We start from the raw sequence: 18,459 nt of genomic DNA, 5'->3' as shown, positions 1-18,459 counted from the left end.
GCACAGAGAACAGTTGAATGTGCAGTAAGTGGTGCTGCACACACTGTACAGCTACGCTCATTTGGACATAGACACTGAGTGGAGAATCTGACCCAGTATTTTAATTCATAAGACTACATTTACCTTGCGTTGTAGCATGGATCTTCATTAATTCCAATGGCTACCTCAGACGAGGCAGACAAATACACACTCTTACGACAGAGGTAAAAGATAACAAAATACAATTTTAATTGGTTAAAAAAATAACAAAATACTATTGTTGTGGTAAAGATGTTGGCAAAAAACTTCATACACCTCTAGTTAATCTTCAGTATAAAGCCAATCAAAATAAATATCTTTTAACATTAAAAAACAAACAAACATATAAATACTTTTTCCATTTGAATTGCTGTTTTGCTTTTTATTAACCTTTAAAGCCTGTTTTCTTGTTTTGGCTGCACTGTAGTTTAATTGAAATGGGATACAGCAAAGTGCTTGTATGTGCTTTGTTTTGTATTAACTAATTTCACTCAAAAACTAAGAGGGGGAACAATGCTTATAAGCTACTTGTTTTGTTTTTGTTGTTTTAGAAATTTTCCTTAAGTTTTACATCATATGAATTGATTTTAAATTATGCTTCCATTCAAATTATAGTTTGGCCACTAATTTTACTTGGATGCTCCAAAAAAGATTCCTGCATATGTATATTGAAGTTAATATAATAACATAAAACATTAATTATTTTTTAAAGGATTAGTTTAGACATTTAAACTCCAGGCTGAGAAACTTTAATAGATTACACCTAGAATTAATTTTTAAATAATAATAATAATAGATCATAAATCTCTGTATGGGAAAGTTATGAAAAAATCTGCTTTCAACATTAGGAGATAATACTAAGTTTTCTTTAAAAATCTGAGCTTAGTGTTTCAGAACTCCAGTTTCCATTCCCCAAGAGGCCTTTCCTCCATCATATTTACATACCAATTTTTATGTGGTGCTTTGCCAGTGCTGAACAAATCATCATTTTAGAGCACTCCAATAACAAATCTAACGCATGATGTATTATTGCATTGAGATTCTTTGAGGTCAACTGCCATGCTTACAGTAATATAATAGTGCTCAGTAAAATAAGATCTGTAGGTTATACTTCATTCTTTCATGAAAGAACATTCATCTTAAAACTGAATATAAACATTAACTTTTGATCAGATTAGTCACTTTAACATTTCACTGTTGTGTTATTATTTTAACAACTTGTTCTTTCACTTCTGTATCCGGATGATGCAATAAAGAGGCCAATTTTTGAGCATACTGGGTAGAATCTCCAAAGAGCACAGAAAAAATCGAATCTTCATTGTACTGATCCTGGATAATGGCTCCCCTGGCATTTTTCATGTTCTTGTTCAAATTTGTGACAAACACCAAGGCTCGAAGCAGAACATCTTTGTTTATGCAGTTGTCAAAAAGGGAAAGCAACGATGGTGCCTAGAACATCAAGTACACAATAGTCAGGCTTATTCAATCAATTGTATACAAGTATGGGAAGGACTCCTGATATGAAAAAACAATGATTTTTAAAATAATTATTAAATGAGTTAACTGCAAGTAACCTGACTAAAGCAAAAAAACTTAATAGAAAATGTTGCAGCTGTGATGAGCTATGAAATCATGCCAGGCTACACATTTTTCTCTTTAAAAGAAGATTGGTTTGTGTGTTGCAGGCTGACAGACACTTTGTACTCTGAATCTCTGGAACGTGGTTGGGACTTTCCCCAGCATTTTCCTTGTAAGAGCTGGAGTATTTCTTCCGCCCAGCACCATGGTTTAAAACCCTCGTACTTGACAAAATATTTAAGCTGCAGGCTGAATAAAAATACTTTTATGGTATGTTGAAGATTGGAGTACTTGGCTACTCAAATCTTGTTTCAGTTAAAATTAGGCAGACCAAATAGTTTAAAAAATCTTAAACCTAAGCCAGGCATCATATATTCAATCCATGGTTCTTATTTTGGTCTGACCTTAAACAGGTGCTGGATTGAGAACGTGTGTTTGTACACCCCACCAGCCCCTTCAAACAAACAAACAGCGTAACAGTGGCAGTCCAGTCTTTCCCAATATGCTGGAAGTGTTTGCAGGATCTTGCAAAGTCCTAGAATCTCTGTGACAATGCTGCCCATTGGTGTTAATCTGTGATAACTGAGATAATTAAATTCTTTTCACATACAACATCCTTAAGTACTTGAGTCCACATTCATCTTAAAGACTATATAAAAATATTTGCCTATGCTACTAAGCATGCTTGGGATTAAGAAAACTGTTTGAAAAGTCAAGCTTGCTTTTCACTTATTTATCCTCTCATCTTGGAAAAGAATAGTCAGTTTTGCTCTAACATTCTTACCTGCTGGCCATGTGATGGACCGTTTGGGAGACAAACCCCGAATACAAATATTTGTTTGGATGGGTGGGGGTAGAAACATTGGTTAGGTAATGGAACCACTTCTACAGAAGCTATTTTTACTTATGTTCCATATTGTCTCATGTTTCACCCAAAAGTGTTCCTTGGGAAAACAAAAAACCCCAACCTACAATCAAAGAGTAAAATGATATGGAATTTATCAAGAGTATGCAACCATTTATTGTAATCTGACTTACTACTTTTTATTTTATTTTTATAATCAATTGTGGTAGGACACTTGATTAGCTTTGTTTGTGCCAGAGACTCCCATAAATGGGTTTTAAAACTGAAGCGTTGACACTACACAAAGCATGTTGGATACTCTGAATGTTTTGAGAAGCTAATTTGAGAGTAAAGGGCAGTACTGCTTAAAGCCAACTTGAAGGGATGTTGATTTCATACATTATTGTATTCATTCTAGCTTGTGGCTACAGGGTCTTGCACTTCTGCTCAGAGCCAAACCAAACACCAATTTTGAAGGCAAACAGGATTTTTCACCCCAGGTCAGACTGGCAAGGACGGGGGTTGGGGGGAGGGTTCCTCTTTCCTCAGCAGCATGGGGCCTGGTCCTTCCTAGGATTATGTTAATAAATAACTTTTCTGCCATTGCAGTGGCAGGGCATAGGCATTGTCCTCCTCTCTTGCTTTAACTCTTGATAAGTTGTAGCTGTTCAATGACTTTGTGCCTTCTACTTTCATGATTGGACTTGTGATTTTTCTTTAAAAAAAAGAAGCCTTGGGCAAGTTGCTACCAGCAAATGAAGGAACTGAAGCAGGTCAGGAAAAGAGGAGCACTAGAAAAATAACTTTCTACCAGGTTCTGTAATGCTTATTTATATTTGGGAGGTTCTTTCCAGCAGCTGGGGTTTGGGGAAAAAGTACATGTGTACATAAGCCAGGGGCGGGCAATTATTTTGGGCAGAGAGCTGCTGAGTTTTGGCAAGCCATTGAGGGCCACATGCCAGGCAGCCAGGGGCAGATAAATATTAATTTTCTAAAGTTTTTTAGGGGCCCCACAGGCTGGATAGAATGGCCTGGCAGGCCACATTTTGCCCATCCCTGACATAAGCAAATATGGTAATTATTCATTTGCTTCACAATAATTATTTACATCAAGTAATTACTATGCAGGTTGCTTTTTCATTCATTTTTTTCTTTACCTCCCTAGAATACCCTGAAATATCTATGACTTGTCTGTAGTTTCACTGCATATGAGTCTTAAATTAGACTTACTGCATTTGTCTATTACCTTAGTTTTGTGATCTAAGGTCATGTGCCCACTACTGACTTACATCAAGTCTGTATAAAACTACTACTGGCCAGCCATATTATTTCCCTAGTTGCATTGTAACAGAGCATAAGCTATTAATACTCAAATTTGAGAGTACAATACTGAGTTAAAAGCAGGATACGAGTGGGAACCTACTATATTAGTTTGTGTGTCCACTCTGTTTCACAGTAAGGGAAAACTGAAAATGGTTCTTTACTTTTCAGTGAAACAGCTCCTAAAACTACTGAGATTTAGCTGGCACAAAATAGAGAGTGGACACACAAAACGGTTACTTCAGAGCAGTGAACATTCAGCAAGTTCCCCCTCGTCTCCTGCTTTTGGACATGAACAGTTACTGTAGATAAGCTTAGTATGTAGCAGATTCTTTCCTCCCCACTACCATCTCTTTTAACACTTTCATCTGTCCGCAACCAGAGACACTAAGGACGAGTGCCAGCTCTACTCTGGTACCTAGGAGCTGCACTGGGAAGGGTAACAATGCCAGACGACAACCTTATGCAAGTATCTGTGGAGAGAGATGTACTTGCATACAAGATCCTTCTAATTTTCTCAGCTGAAGTGATTTTTTTTTTTTTTTGAGACAAGGAAAAATGAAACACTGAAGGATACATCTGAAGGAATCTGCAGCGCACCCCTTTTTTAGATGGCCATAGGTAGAAAAACCAACTAAGTACATTATCTGTCTACACAGGTTAACATATCCACTAGGAGTGTACTAATAAAGATTTTTTTGGCTGATGCCGATAGCCAATTATTCACCAGGCATATTGGCCAATACAGATCTGAAAACCAATTTACAAGAATGCAGCTGGGCAGTGGGGAGAGCAGTGCCCTGCAGGTAAGTCTGTGAAGGGGAAGGGGCAGGGCAGTGGGCAGATCGAAGCCCCCATGGTGAGGGAGGGAGTGGGGCAGGGGCAGGGTGCACTTCCCAGCCAGGGTGGGGAGTGGGACAGAGCTGCAGGCAGCTCATCTAGGGGATCAGCATCCCAGTACTTAAAAATGGCAGCGGGAGCGCTTGAACTAAAGTTTGTCAAATAAGCTTTAGTTCAAGTACTACTGTCACAATTTTTAAGCATGGGGATGCTTCTAACCAGAGCTGAGCAGGGTGGGGGCAGATGCAGGCTGCCTGCTGTGGGCTCAGGATGCTCCATCTTGCTGCCTTTGCCCTGGGAGCTGCATGCTGGCCACATGTCTCCTGCCCATCCAGCAGCAGGAGACAACTCACCGCCACCACCACTGCTGGACTGGCAGGGGATGTGCAGCCAGTACGCAGCTCCTGGGGCAAAGGCAACAGGGTGGAGAGCCCTGAGCCTGCATCCACTCTCACCCTGTGCATAAACTGGGGGGAGGGGGGAACCCTTGGCCCCCATGCCTCCCCTGGGGGTGTGTGCAGCAGTGGGGAGCTGCCCTCACTCTTCTCTCCCCCTCCCCCCACCCCAGTGCCCCCCTGGATGAGCCACCCAGGGCTTCATCCTGTTCCCCACCCCCCCCGTTCGCTGCTTTGGCAAGGCAGTGCCCCAACCTCTGCCCCACTCTCTCCCTCACAATGGGGGCCTCATTCTGCAACCCCACCTCCATGCCCCTTCCCCTTCCCCTTCAGACTTACCTGCAGGGTGCTGTTCTCCATCCTGCCTGCTACATTCCTGGCCACATGCATGCTGCAGCTGCACACACACATGCAGTGTCCAGGGCCCTGGCCAATGGGTACATTATATTTATTGGTATGTTACTGGCTACGCTGGCCATAAAAACCCAATAATGTTAATTTTCTTTTATTGGTGCCGATCTGATATGGCACAGATATATCAGTGCACCTCTAATGCACATAAAATGAGGCTACTGCTCTGTGTCATCTTACAGAAAACACTTCATTTTGGGCATCTGGCAGACATGATGCCACATACTTTATGTGATACTTCTGCTATAGAATAATCTGGAGGAGGATTAGCATATAGAGACATGCTTTATTCTGTTTTTCATTTTAGCTTCATTAGAGTAAAACTTTTATCATAAAATACTAAGCTGCCCATACTATATGATTTTTGAAGCACAGATTTAAGAGGAGTATTTCCATGAAGTTTTGTGCTAAAATATTTCAAACAAACTCCTCAAAATAGTAGAAATCTTACCTGAGAACCAAGAAGATGTCTTGTCATGGCTGGGTTTGCAGATAAGTTCACAAGTACTTTCAGGACTTGAATCTGAAATGAGGAACATAATATTTCATGTATCAAACAGAAGAACTATACTTGACACCACTTTGTTCTCTTCCTCCATTCCTGTGCCTTTCTTTACTCTAACCATGCTTTGCCAATTCACCACCCACTACCTTCTCATAACAATTTATTTCTTCAGTAGAAGAGAGACAGCTCCCCCCATTCCCAACACCTTTGTGCTTCTTGCTGTCCTGCTTTTGGCTTATCTTTAAGACTTCAAGATCTTTGAAATAGATACTTTCTATGTGCTGATGCTATACAGAAAAAAGACTATTCATCCTTATTTTCAAATAAATAATGCTAAGACAAAGCGAAGATGTTGTAGCAGTAAATTTTGCTCCTGTTGTTTATAATGTCAATCTGTGGCAACTCCAGTAGTTACTCATCCACTCTCTTTTTATAATGGTAATGTAACAAAGACCGACAGCAGCTAAGTTCTCTAAGGGTCTGGTCTCTCATCCACTGACTTAATGTCTAAAGCTACTAGGCCAACTAAATGAATCGCCCAACTGCTTACTGAACTAACCTTCTAACAAATGTTAGATACAAGACTAGGGATGTTTTAATGAATTAATGATTATTACCATATTTTCAATTCTGATAGAAGTAGGTCTGTACTCTGCCTTTCCTTTCTCAGAGCCTAATGTTCATATAATGCCACCTTGTGGCATGGACATGATACTTTAGTCAAAACCAAAGAATGGGATGAGGGAAAATGCAGATTCGACTTACATAAATCATCCTGATAAATGCACTGGAACTCGGGGAATAAGAGTGAACAGGATTTAGCTGGCATGAATGTACTGAATTTGCCCCTAATGAAAAGAGGAAGTAAGATTCCCAATATTTTTTGCTTGTAGTTTGAAAGTATATGTATTCCTTTTGAAAAACAACATTAAGAAAGAAGGTATCCTGTAGAAATACACACAGGTCACTGCAACTATGACAGATCCAGATGAGAGTAAACCACTACTAGTTAAGGTCTAATATGTACTGCAGAAGGAAAGTCAAAGGGCAAATTTCTGCTCTCACCTATACATGATAGATATTGATTGCAATCTATTCTCTAAATATACTTGGAGCTCCCAGGAGAACCAAATGTGTAAGACAGGGGTAGGCAACCCCCAGCACGTCACAGCATGCCACGTGAAGGCATTTTGCTTGGCACATGTGCCTTGGGGCGGATGGTGGGAGAGCCACAAGGGGTCTGATCTTTGTGGCACTGAAGCCCTGGCCCCTTTCCCATCGTCCGCTGAGGTGCACATGCATCTGCTGGTAACAGTGAGCTGGGCCAGGGCTCTGCAGACCCCAGTGCAGCTGCCTGCTGAAAGCAGCTTGGGCTCATGGCAGGCAGCACAGGTCTGCCCAGAGCCCGATCCGACTGTGGCAGGCAGCTAGGAGGCTGCAAACAGCTGCACTCGGGTCTGTGGAGCTCCAGTCTGGCTCTCTGCTGGCACTAGGTACAAGTGCGCCACTGGACAAACAGCAAGGAAGGAGCCGGGGCTGCACTGCCACAAGGATTGGGCCCTTCATGGCTCCCCCGCTGTCCACCCCTAGCACACCAACATCTTACAGTTGAGGTTGTGGATGTTTCTGGCACTCAGCCCAAAAATGTTGCTGACTCCTAGTATAAGATAAGAATTCCAGAGTTAAAGTTCACTTTAAATCAGAGAGAACCCTTATTCTCAGTACAGTCCCCCACAGAGACTTACAATTATTGATGTTCTGCATAGGCATCTCCCTTACCCAATGCAGAAGCATACTGATGGTAATCTAATACTGCCATAGCACTCCCCTCCTGGCTAACCTGCACAGCACTCCATGGAATTGGGTCACTGTAGGCCACATGTGGGCAGGTTAAAGTCAGACTCATTTTCACACCACAGGGGTTAGTTGGGAAGGATAGTATAGCTGTAATTGTTAGTGGTATTACTTTGTCCATACTGCACTCCATGCAGAGGAAATCCCTATACACAGGGTGAGCAAAACTTCTGGGGACAGTCAACACCACAAGAACCCCTAGTAGCATTTCATTTTTCCTAGAGGCAATGCAAAGGCAGTATTGCTGTGTAGCTAGTTCTGGTCTTTTAGAGATCATAGGATAGTGGTTCTCAACCTCCAGAGTCAGGGCACATGTCCACTATTTTTTTCTGAATGTGGCAGCACCCCAGCTAAGAACCACTGCTGTGCTCTACTTACCCTCAGTGGTTCTCAACCACATACTGCTGCCAGCAGGTAACACTGTGCAGCGTACCCAGTGCACAGCCAGACTGGGAAAGGCTGTGGCATTCTGCATTACGGTTCTTTGGCCCTAAAGCAGTTAGGAGAGTTGGTTCATGCTGCAGCCCTTCTTGGTCTGACCCTGCATGGCATCTCCTGGAAACAGAGGCATGTGGGACAAGTGGAACTGGCTGTATTCATTTCCAGGAAGAGAAGGAAGGAAAAAAGAGGGGCCTGCCTTCCAGGAAGGACTGTAGCATAAGCTGCCTTTTCTGTCTGCTCTAGGGTTTCTCCTGAATGCAGGAGGAGAGCATGTGGTCTGCAGCCCTATATGTGGGACAATTTTATCTGCCTGGCTGCTATTGCTCCACTACAGTGCCTGCCACTGCACCCCTGTTAAGAACCGCTGTTTTAGGAAATGGAGTACTGTGTCCAGTTCTGGGCACCGCACTTCAGAAGGGACGTGGACAACATGGAGAGGGTCCAGAGGAGGCCACTCACAAGATCAGGGGGCAGCAGTGCAGGCCCTATGAGGAGAGGCGACAGGACCTGAACCTGTTCAGCCTCCACAAGAAATAGCTGAGGGGGGATCTAGTGGCTATTTACAAACTAGTCAGGGGGGATCAGCAGGCACTGGGGGAGTCCCTGTTCCTGTAAGTGCCACCAGGAGTGACAAGAAATAACGGTCACAAGCTGGCAGAGGGTAGATTCAGGCTAGACATCAGGAGGCACTACTTCACGGGCCGGGTGGCTAGGATCTGGAACCAGCTTCCAAGAGAAGTGGTGCTGGCTCTGGGGGTCTTTAAAAGGAGGCTGGATGAACACCTTGCCAGTGTCATTTGACCCTAGTACTCTTTCCTGCCATGGCAGGGGGTCGGACTTGATGATCTGCTCAGGTCCCTTCCAACCATAACAACTATGAATTTAGGGCAGAAAAACCTTCTTTTACAGGGAGTTTTGCAGGGGGAAGGTGGTCAGAGGGAATACCCTGGCCTGGGAATGGTTTTGGGAAGGGATTATACAGGAAGATGCTTGCAAAGTACTCCTCCCTCTGTGAGTAATTCTATGCCAGAGGGCAATATGGACTAATAATCTTGAGCCCTTTATAATTACTGAATGTGAATATTTTTCAGTTTCTTTTTAAGAAAGACCTAAAGTAATTTAGAAACCAATGATCAAAAAATGAATTAAATCTAAAAATAGAAAAATAATTTCAGGTAAATTAAACAGCTTGGTTACTGACTTGTTACACTAATGAAAGCACAGTACCTGCGTCCTTTCATTTCCTTCTGAAAGCAAATGAAAAAAATATGGAATCAAATGCGTCAACATAGGATGGTAGCTATTGGTAACAGACATATTTGTTAACAATCTGAGTCCAGCTAGTTGCAGTTCAGAGTCCAAGGGCGATGACTCAATCTCTCTACAGACATGTACAATGTATTCCTTGAAGAAAAGAAAAAAAGGGATCAAATATACAATTTGCTGACCTGCTCAGAAAAAACATTTGCCATGTCAGTAGTCATAATTAGAACAGCCTGTCAAACCAAATTTCTATTTTGTGATTATTTTCAAGTTCATAGCAAATTATTTAACATGAATCAGAATTAAAAAAACCAAAACTCGAAGCTTTTAATGAAAATGATATCCCACATTTCATTTGGTAAACACCAAAACATAGTATTTTGAAAACAAATTTGTTCCCATCTCCACTGGCCAAGGGCCAATTGACATCAGCATGATTCTTGTCCCTTTCACTGTTGCCCAACACTACATAGCATCACCAGAAACAACAAGATTCATATCAGTTTCATCCAACTTCCGTCAGGGCAACCAAGGTCTTTGGCTCCATGGCAGGCTGCCTAACTCCTAGGGTAGGGCATCTGTCAATCTAGGCCAGTGGGTCTCCAACCTTTTTATGGTGAAGATTACTTTTTAGTAGTAAAAGGCACCCCAGGATCTACCGTCCTCCCCACACCCCTGGACCACTGAGTGTCCCAGACCCAACTGGACCAGGGCCCGATCTCAAATTCTGTGCTGCAGCTGTGCCGAGCTCTGCCCGCCTAGCGGCCAGATAAATGTGGCATTGGGCCCCGGCCCAGCCGGGTCTGGGACTCTCTGCAGTTCAAGGGTGTGTGGCGGGGGGGGGCTCCCACCTCTGGGTGCAGCCTAGCAGAGATCCCAGGGGCCTGTGCCCCTGCCCCTTTCACTTTGGGAGGACCTGCACTCCGCTGCTGCTGGCTGCCCGTTGCACCTGAAGCACAGGTGGGGGGGGCACAGGCCCACTGGGCTGCACCCAGTGGCAGGGGCCCTTCCCCCCCACACGCCCCTGAACTACAGAGATTTCCAGACCTGGCTGGGCCAGGGCCCACCGCCACGATTGTCTAGCCACTTGGGTGGGTGCAACTCAGCGCAGCCATGGCACAGAAGTCAGACTGTGCAGTCCAGGGGCCCGTTGGGGGGGGGGGGGCGGGAAACAGACACGACTCTTCCATTGCTGGGTGCAACCTGGTGAGGCCCTGGGATCCATTCCCTGCTCCCTCCTGTGCTCTGGGAGCAGCAAGCAGCCTGCAGCAGCAGCCACCTCTTCTCAAGCACAGATGGGGGGGCATGAGCCCCAGGACCTCTGCCAGGCTGTGCCCAACAGCGGGAGCACCCCCACCATGCAGCTGTGGGCTGCAGAGAGTCCCAGACCTGGCCAGGCTGGGGCCCAATTCCATGCTCGTCTGGCTGCTGGGCAGGCACAACACAGAAGTGAATCGGGCCCCAGCCAGGGCTGGGAAGATGTGGTCATCCAGGGGCATGCAAGAGAGGCTCTGGGGGCCTGTGCCCCTCCCTGTGCTCGAGATGAGGTGGCTGCTGCTGCAGGCTGCCCGCTGTGCCTGGAGCACAGGTGGGGGGCCACTCCTGGGTTGCGACCAGCGGCGGAAGCCCCCCCCCCCAATGCCCCTGGATGACCACATCTTCCCGGACCTGTCTAGGCCCCCCAGCCCAACCCAAAGAGGCTCTGGGATCTACCTGTTAATCGGGATCCCGGGTTGGTGACCAGTGATCTAGGCTATGGAAGTCAGGCAGCCAGGGAAGTCTGCTGGCCCAGGATTCTGGAAGCCATAAGGTCCCCAGGTCTGAAGCAGCCTGCCTTAACTCCACAGCTATCCTCAGATCGGCACTCCCAGAGCCACATACCCGGGACATTTGCTTGACCAGCTTTTTCAGGAAATTTCCATTCAACCTCTTATATAGTAGTATTTGGTGATAAACAGTGTTAGAAATGTTGCTGATAGGTCAAGCAGGTAGTAAAAACAGGAGTGAGCCACATAAAGAGCAAGTTATAGTCTTAACCTCAGGTCTGAATGAGATACAGGTCACTGTCGGCTGACAAGTGGCTTTGGAGCTTTTATTTTAGCAAGCTAAAAAAATGGCAGGAAAAGAGACCAAGAGAGATAGTGTTGCAAGGTCTCTAGCACTAATCAAGCAGTTTGTTAAAAAGGTTTCTCTGTGCATGCATTAACACAGATCATAGATATGAAGGAACAAGTTAGTTTTTGCTCCTAGGTATGTCCTGGTCTTACCAGGCAGGAAGTTGTGGAGTCAGTTACAGGTGCTGGCTTCAGTTGCCACCAATGTTTCTGACTCCTACTGGTGTGAGTGGGCTAAACTGTTAGAAGAAAAAAATTCATGCCCAGTTTTTATTTCCCTGTTTGTTCTGCTTGGGAGGCCACCTGACTGGAAGCAATTTACCTGAAAAATCTTTGCTAGCCAAAGGTGCAGCATTCTGGGAATGACTGGAGGCTGTCTTAGATTACTTTTCTATATGCGAAGCATGATTTCATTGTCTTCACGGCAGAGGTGACAAATCTCTGCTTTCTTCATGCCAGCAAAATATGTCTGTAAAAATGCCTTGTTTTAGAGCATCTGATAAACCGTGTCTCGAAGACCAATATTTATTGGTCTTCTGCTTTTACCTGCTCTTTTGGTTACCAACTGAATCATGATTATGGTTCACCATGAATATGGTTAAAAGAGAAATTTTCTTTTGATTAATGATGCATCTACAGCAGTCATAAGGGAAGGACTGAATTGCTTTATTAGTTCTTATATTACCTGGCCGCTTAGGTATAACATTTTGTTTTTTCAAAAGGTAGGCCATAACAATGCTTTCCTTTTGTGTTGTGAAAGGAAAACGTATTTTTTAAGGACATGGTCTAAATGGGATATAAGGAAAGTTTTTCTATGTCTTACTGCTCTACTTTGCCCAAGGATTCAGTCTAAGGGTATGGATGGTGGTGGTGGTGGTTGCGGGGGGGGTGTACACATCAGGAACTGCATTCTCATACCCACCTCACCACAAACTTGCAAAAAGGAGAATTCCTGGAGCACTTTCTGAGAGATTTTATAAATTAATTTGAAGCTAATGTTAGAACAATTATCTGGATACCATCTTAAAATAAATTTTCTTTCCAATATTGATATCAAATTGATTTTTTTCCCCTATCCCTCAGAAACACGCCTGGAACTAAAAAAATCATTAGGCCCAAATCCTAGTCTACCTTTAAGACTCCTAAATGCCTCTTAAGCAACTTTTAGGCATCTAAGGGCATGTCTACACATGCAATTAACATGGAATAATAAACTCCAGCACTTATAGTACCAGAGTTTATTGCTCCCAGGCATGCTGTTACAATGTGTGCCCAGGACCACAGCATGTTGAGCTGGGTCAGACCAGCCCTGGCTGGCAAAAGCTTCCTGGGGGTCAGCCTGGTAGCGTGGGGTTGCTCCAATCCAGCTCAATGTGCTGCAGAGGACCTGGATGGGGCATGAGGGTGCTCCAGGGCAGGGCTAGCCAGCAGCAGCTCCTGCACTGAAGCACCCTTGTGCCCTTGCCAGCCACATCAGCGTCTACCTGTGCGGTGCTGCAGAGTAAAAAACTTCCACAGCAGTTACTATTTGTAGTTACATGTAGTTTATTAGTTTACTTCAGCCTAACAGCTCTGCACATGTAGATGCAAAGACATTTACTGCAGAGCTAATTACTCAACTCCACAGTAAATGTCTCATATAGATGCACCCTAAGTCTCCAAGTTTGAGACTCAACACTTGAATCCCTCAGAAAAACCATTAAATGTGCTTTCATCTCAGCTTTAAGTACCTAGGTCACAAGAGAGACACATAGGATCAATGTCCTTTCTGCCCAGTAGCCCAGTGCTTTAGATCATTTTCAGCCTGAGTGGATTTAGAGAGACAGTGGGCCGCCATGTACCTCCCTAGGTGAAACAGGATCACTCGCCTGAGACAAGACGTTTTTGGCTGAGTACTTATGTAGATTTAGATAACTGGTAAATGGAACAGGATCTGGACTTTTAGAACTATTAGTGATTTAATACACTTGGCCATTCCTCTTGGCCTCATCATCCATCTGAATTTGCTGGTTTGTATATACCACTGGTTTCCAAACACTCCTGCATCTTCCTCTTTAATAATTATTCTCTATACCATTTTATGTTAAAAGGCAAAATATATTAACAAAATTAAGGACTTACCTTTAACTCTTCCTGATTTTTAACATTCATACTCAAGTTATTGAGTGCATTCAGTGCTTTTTCTTTAACTTTAGGGATGCTATCTGAGACCATTTTTCCAATAACAGAAAGGCCATCCAAGTTTCGAATTATATCCTAAAAGGCAAAGAGATAAATTAAATTAGATTACTCCTAATCCTAAAAAAGAAATCCTGAAATCTTCTATAAAAAAAAAAGGAAAAAATGGGGGGAAAATGCCATTTACTATAAATGGGTAAATTAAAGGGAAAAAAGGGGACTTCAGGATTTGCTTCTATTTAAGCAAAAAATATTGACACACTTTTCTACATAGTAGATTAAAATATTATTCTCTTTGAAATTTTGGTGCCGATTTATAGTAACTGGTTAGATATAATCACCTTATTTTCAGATGTAATTTTTCAATAGACAAAGTACACACACACATTTTTCTGGAATATATAGTACATAAGTCTTGCAAAATTGTCCAAATTAAGAAAGCTTGTAAAATGGTAAAAAAATCAGGGTTGAACAACTACTTTTACTTTAGCAAATTAAAATATGTAATTAATTGGACACATTTTGGCTTTACACATGCTACTTTCCATTGAAGCAACGATAGCTCTGTTTAAGCCAGAATACAGCCCCATGTATGAAAAGAGGAAAACATCTCTACTTACAAGGTAAAAAAAAACACTAGCAAATTAGCAATATTTGCTAAGCATTTCAGACAAAGGCAATAAATGTACACTTGCTTTAAAGAACAATCTATTCAATGCTGCCAGGCCTTTGCAAATGCCTCTGAATTCAATAGTATGTTATGCTATGAAAGTTTATAGAGTCAGGTTCAGTATTACTTATTTATTAGATTTATATGCCTCCTCACCCAAAAAAGGCTTAGGGTAGCTTACAATAAAAAGGCAGAACATCTTATATAAACGGATTAAATATTACAGTGGGATAGTACATAGCAAAACAAACTCCCATAACTCCAAGTGCTTCCCTCAGCAATAACTTCTCGATGGTATCTGGAAACTTGCCATTGCCACTCCTGGTTGCTATTATTATTATTATTATTATTATTAACAACAGGTCTAAAATTTAGCTTCTTTTTACCTGGGCTATGAAATGTTCCAAGTAAAAAAAAATCTGTCTCTTTCTATGCTCCAGAAAGAGCCATCACGTGTTTTAATAAGATTCAAAATAAAGTCTCATATTCTTCACATTCCCATCATCCTACTGAGATACTGAGTGTAGCTGAGACAATACTGTTACAATTATGAGAAGCATCTAAAGAAAAAAAAAGTATAGGAGTTTGCAGTTTAAGTTGTTACAGATTCCACAAAAAATATACATCTCCCAAAGAAATTTCTCAAATTCGCAACCAAATGGAATAGTAGATTCACTGGTAGGCACTGATTTGTGATTGTACATGGTGCAAATATCAGAACATTATGAAGACAAATAGAGATTAGATTGTTAAAGCAAGTTTCAGGTCCAGTTCTGGAAACTGCAGAAACTCAGCATCTCTCAGATAATGTTATAAACCCATCAGATAATGTTATATAAAATTTAGTGGTAATACACACATATGGCGCTTTGAAAATATGAAACTATACAAAAGCGTTGGATCACAATAGCCATATTAAGTACAGTAGGTTCTTGCTTATGTCAACCCCATTTATGTGACCACTCAGATTACATGACCTCCCAGCTTAGTCACCATAAATGCAGAACCAGCAACTTGTGCATCCACAGGGCTTTTTCTTGGTACAAGAATCCATAATATTGTAAAAAACCCCTCCTAGACTGCTATGTATGAGTTTTGCTTTTTATATTCCTCTTTCTTTTTGCTGCTATTTTATATTACAGATCTCCCACATACACGTAAAACACTGAAATGTATAAATGGGAAACAGTCCCACAGGGGTTAGAAAAGCAAGGCCCTACTGTGGTAAATTATACTCACTGTATGGATGGAGAACTAAGGCAAGATTAAGCAACCTGCACATGGTCACAGTTTTTAAACCAAGATTATCATGAAGCTCTAGTCCCATGCTTACACATTTACAAATGAGGGTTCTCATCTTCCACATGGGCTAGTTTTGAAATGCAATTGTTTCTTCAGAACAATACTTACTTGATTTTCAGAGAAGGCAGCACTGTTGCTCAGAGTCACCAATATTTGCTCTTGAATCAATGGATCATCTGTAGACTCTAGCAGTTGAATAAGTTTCTGTAGATGGTTTGCATCCAGGCTATCGGTTGATTTTGGAAGATCACCATCTGTTAATATTTGAAAGTTGGAAAAGTAATTATTTCAAAACTGGTTTGAGAGGTTTTACTGAGCCCCAGTACACGGTATCTTTTACAGGGCTGTTACAGCTAGGATCTACAGATAACATGTCAGTTGTAAGGTTTGCCGCACAATTCTGGGATTTATTTTATTCAGCTACCATACCATGGTAAACCTTAGTAATGCCAGAGATAAGTCTGGATTCTGTTTTGCCCTTAAAATAAGATTTCAACTTCTTGCTATATGAAAATCAAAGCATGCTTGTCCCAAATTTTCAGCACATAGCTGGACATGGAAGATAGAAACCTATTTAGACATTACAGAAGAGGACTTACTATACCGGTATTCTTCCTGGAATTCTATACTAACACAGTGCAGGAAGATTTTGCTCTTCCTGGGGCACATGAATTGCACTGAAAGGCTTTGTTGCCGGCACAAGGTGCCCGAGGGAGGCAACAATTGGGTTTGTTGTTCAGTGTGCATCGCGCCAAATAAACACACTGGGGGGAGAAGTAGACAGAGTTTATTTGAGCTCAAGTAAAAGGCGCAGGGAGACTGTATGGTCTCAAATCTTGCGCCCCTAGCCCTGCAACAGTGTATATTTATACTTTGGTCATTTCTACAGAAGTTTTTTACTAGCTGGCCCCCCCTCATCTCTCTTTTTTTCTTCTCTCTCTGAGCGATGCTTTTGCATTTTACAGATAACAGTTTTAGCTTGCTTGTTTTTCAGAAGGACAGAAGATTACAGGAGCTAAAGAAAGGGTTACAAAGGTTGGGCAAGGGGGGGGGGGCCCTGGCTCGCCTGGGCCTAGAGCAGAGGGGCTTCATCGATACTCGTGGTTTTCTATTTTTTTGAGTTACTTAGGGTTATGCTCAGTGACACTAACAACTCTCTTCTTTGAGAATACTCAACAAAGTTTTGGCTGAGTTTTCTCATATTTTGATAAAGCAACAGCCTTTGCGTGAAAGATTCTCTTTGTTGTGAAGTCACTTAGCCAGCCAAGTCACTTAGCCTGCTACCCTTGGATCACCAGAACTACTTCAGAGTACCTGGTCTCAAAAAAACCCTAACAAACAAAACCAAACCCTCTCCCAAAAACTCCCTATTCCACCCCCCTCCCCCAATACTTCAGGAGCTACTTTCATGAGGTTTTGTTAAACTAACCAGCTCCTGTAATTCCTTCTTTCACAATTCACTATTTTTTGACCCAAACCCAAAGCTAGTATCTTGATAACCAACAGCTACCATGGGCATGGGAAAGGGGGAGAGGGAACCCCACCGCTTACTCCATCCATTTCCAGGTTCATTCCAAGTACCCCCCCATTTTATTTTTTTAAACATAAATACATAAGAGAATAGGGGCCGAGCAAGATCCAAGACAAGGCACCCTGAGCACGTGACAGGGTTAGAAAGGAATCTAGTTACTTTCAAAAAGAAGTATATTAAAGTCCATTGCCAAAGGTCCTAAAAAAACCAGTGGGTTACAGGACAGATGTATGGCAGTATGCAGATGCCTCGAGGCAAACGGCACATCCGTCTCTCTGCTTGGAGACAGACAAATCGGAGCGACTCCGGATTCAGACGCTGCCCAGTTGCCTGCGCTCCGGGATCGTCCCGGCAGCGAAGAGGCGCGGAGCCTCCGTGCACCAAACGCCGCGGGCCCGGAACCGGAGCCGGGCTGCGGGCAAAGCCTGGAGCCAGCGCGGGGCTCACCCTCCCCGCCGGGCCTCACCCGAGCGCCGCTCGCACGGGCCGCCCCGGCCGCAGGCGCCCCTGGGGGCCGCGGCCGCCCCGCCGCTCCCGGCCAGCCGGGCCAGGCCATAGCAGGCGCCGGCTCCGAGCACGAGCGCCGCCAGCCCCGCACGCCAGCCCAGCGCGCCGCTCTCCCCCATGCGCGGCCGCAGGAGCCGATCGGGCCCGGCCCCGACCCCGGGCCACGTGCGGCGCCGCCGGAAACGGAGCCCGGGCGCCGCCGGAAACGGAGCCCGGGCGCCGCCTCCCCGGCCCGTGCGGGAGGGCTCTGCTGTTCCGGGGGCCTTGAGCGGCCCCGAGGAGCTGTGTTAAAGCGACCGCTGCCGAGTTAAGGATCCCGCGTGCTGGGCAGCGCCCCCTGCCGGCCGCCCTGGGATCTGACGTGCTGCCGAGAGCACCCGGGGTCTCCGCCAGAGGTAGCTGAACACCGCCGCCGCGGAGCGGGCTCGTGAAGACCAGCTGCGTCCCAGCAAGGAGCAGTGATCTCAAGTTCCTCAAGGGACGCTGAAGCTAGATATTAGGAGAGACTTTCTCGCTAGGAGGGTAGTAAGACACTGGGTAGTGAACGCTGTTAGTAAAACACTGGGACAGGTTACCCAGGCAAGTTGGCCACTCTCCTTCCTTGGCGGTTTTTAAGACCTGGGTAAACAAAGCCTTGGCTGGGATGATGTAGCTGGGGCTGCTCCTGCTTGGAGCCGGGGGCTGGAGT

At 44.0% G+C, this 18,459-nt stretch overlaps 1 protein-coding gene across 2 annotated transcripts; it reads right to left on the bottom strand.

The window, feature by feature from the left end:
- Window positions 1-204: 204 nt before the first annotated feature.
- Window positions 205-18,334, bottom strand: ARMC10 (armadillo repeat containing 10). 2 transcript variants are annotated; one of them, XM_090041969.1, is made up of 6 exons: window positions 17,731-17,977; window positions 15,842-15,987; window positions 13,705-13,839; window positions 9,434-9,610; window positions 5,858-5,929; window positions 205-1,467 (listed from the first exon to the last, which is right to left on the bottom strand). In XM_090041969.1, exons 1-6 carry the CDS (start codon window positions 17,888-17,890, stop codon window positions 1,210-1,212), a joined length of 948 nt encoding a protein of 315 aa, XP_089898095.1. In that variant the 5' UTR covers window positions 17,891-17,977; the 3' UTR covers window positions 205-1,209. The 2 variants fall into 2 exon arrangements, with proteins under 2 accessions (XP_089898095.1, XP_089898094.1); XM_090041968.1 differs by lacking the exon at window positions 205-1,467 and adding an exon at window positions 5,269-5,421 and having other exon boundaries at window positions 17,731-18,334.
- Between the last annotated feature and the right edge of the window lie 125 nt (window positions 18,335-18,459).

The sequence above is a fragment of the Crocodylus siamensis genome, chromosome 4 (assembly GCF_052110815.1).
Source record: "Crocodylus siamensis isolate JL-2025a chromosome 4, ASM5211081v1, whole genome shotgun sequence".
NCBI lineage: Eukaryota > Metazoa > Chordata > Crocodylia > Crocodylidae > Crocodylus > Crocodylus siamensis.
Note: the sequence above shows the minus strand (reverse complement) of the source record. Positions and strands in the feature narration are given on the sequence as shown.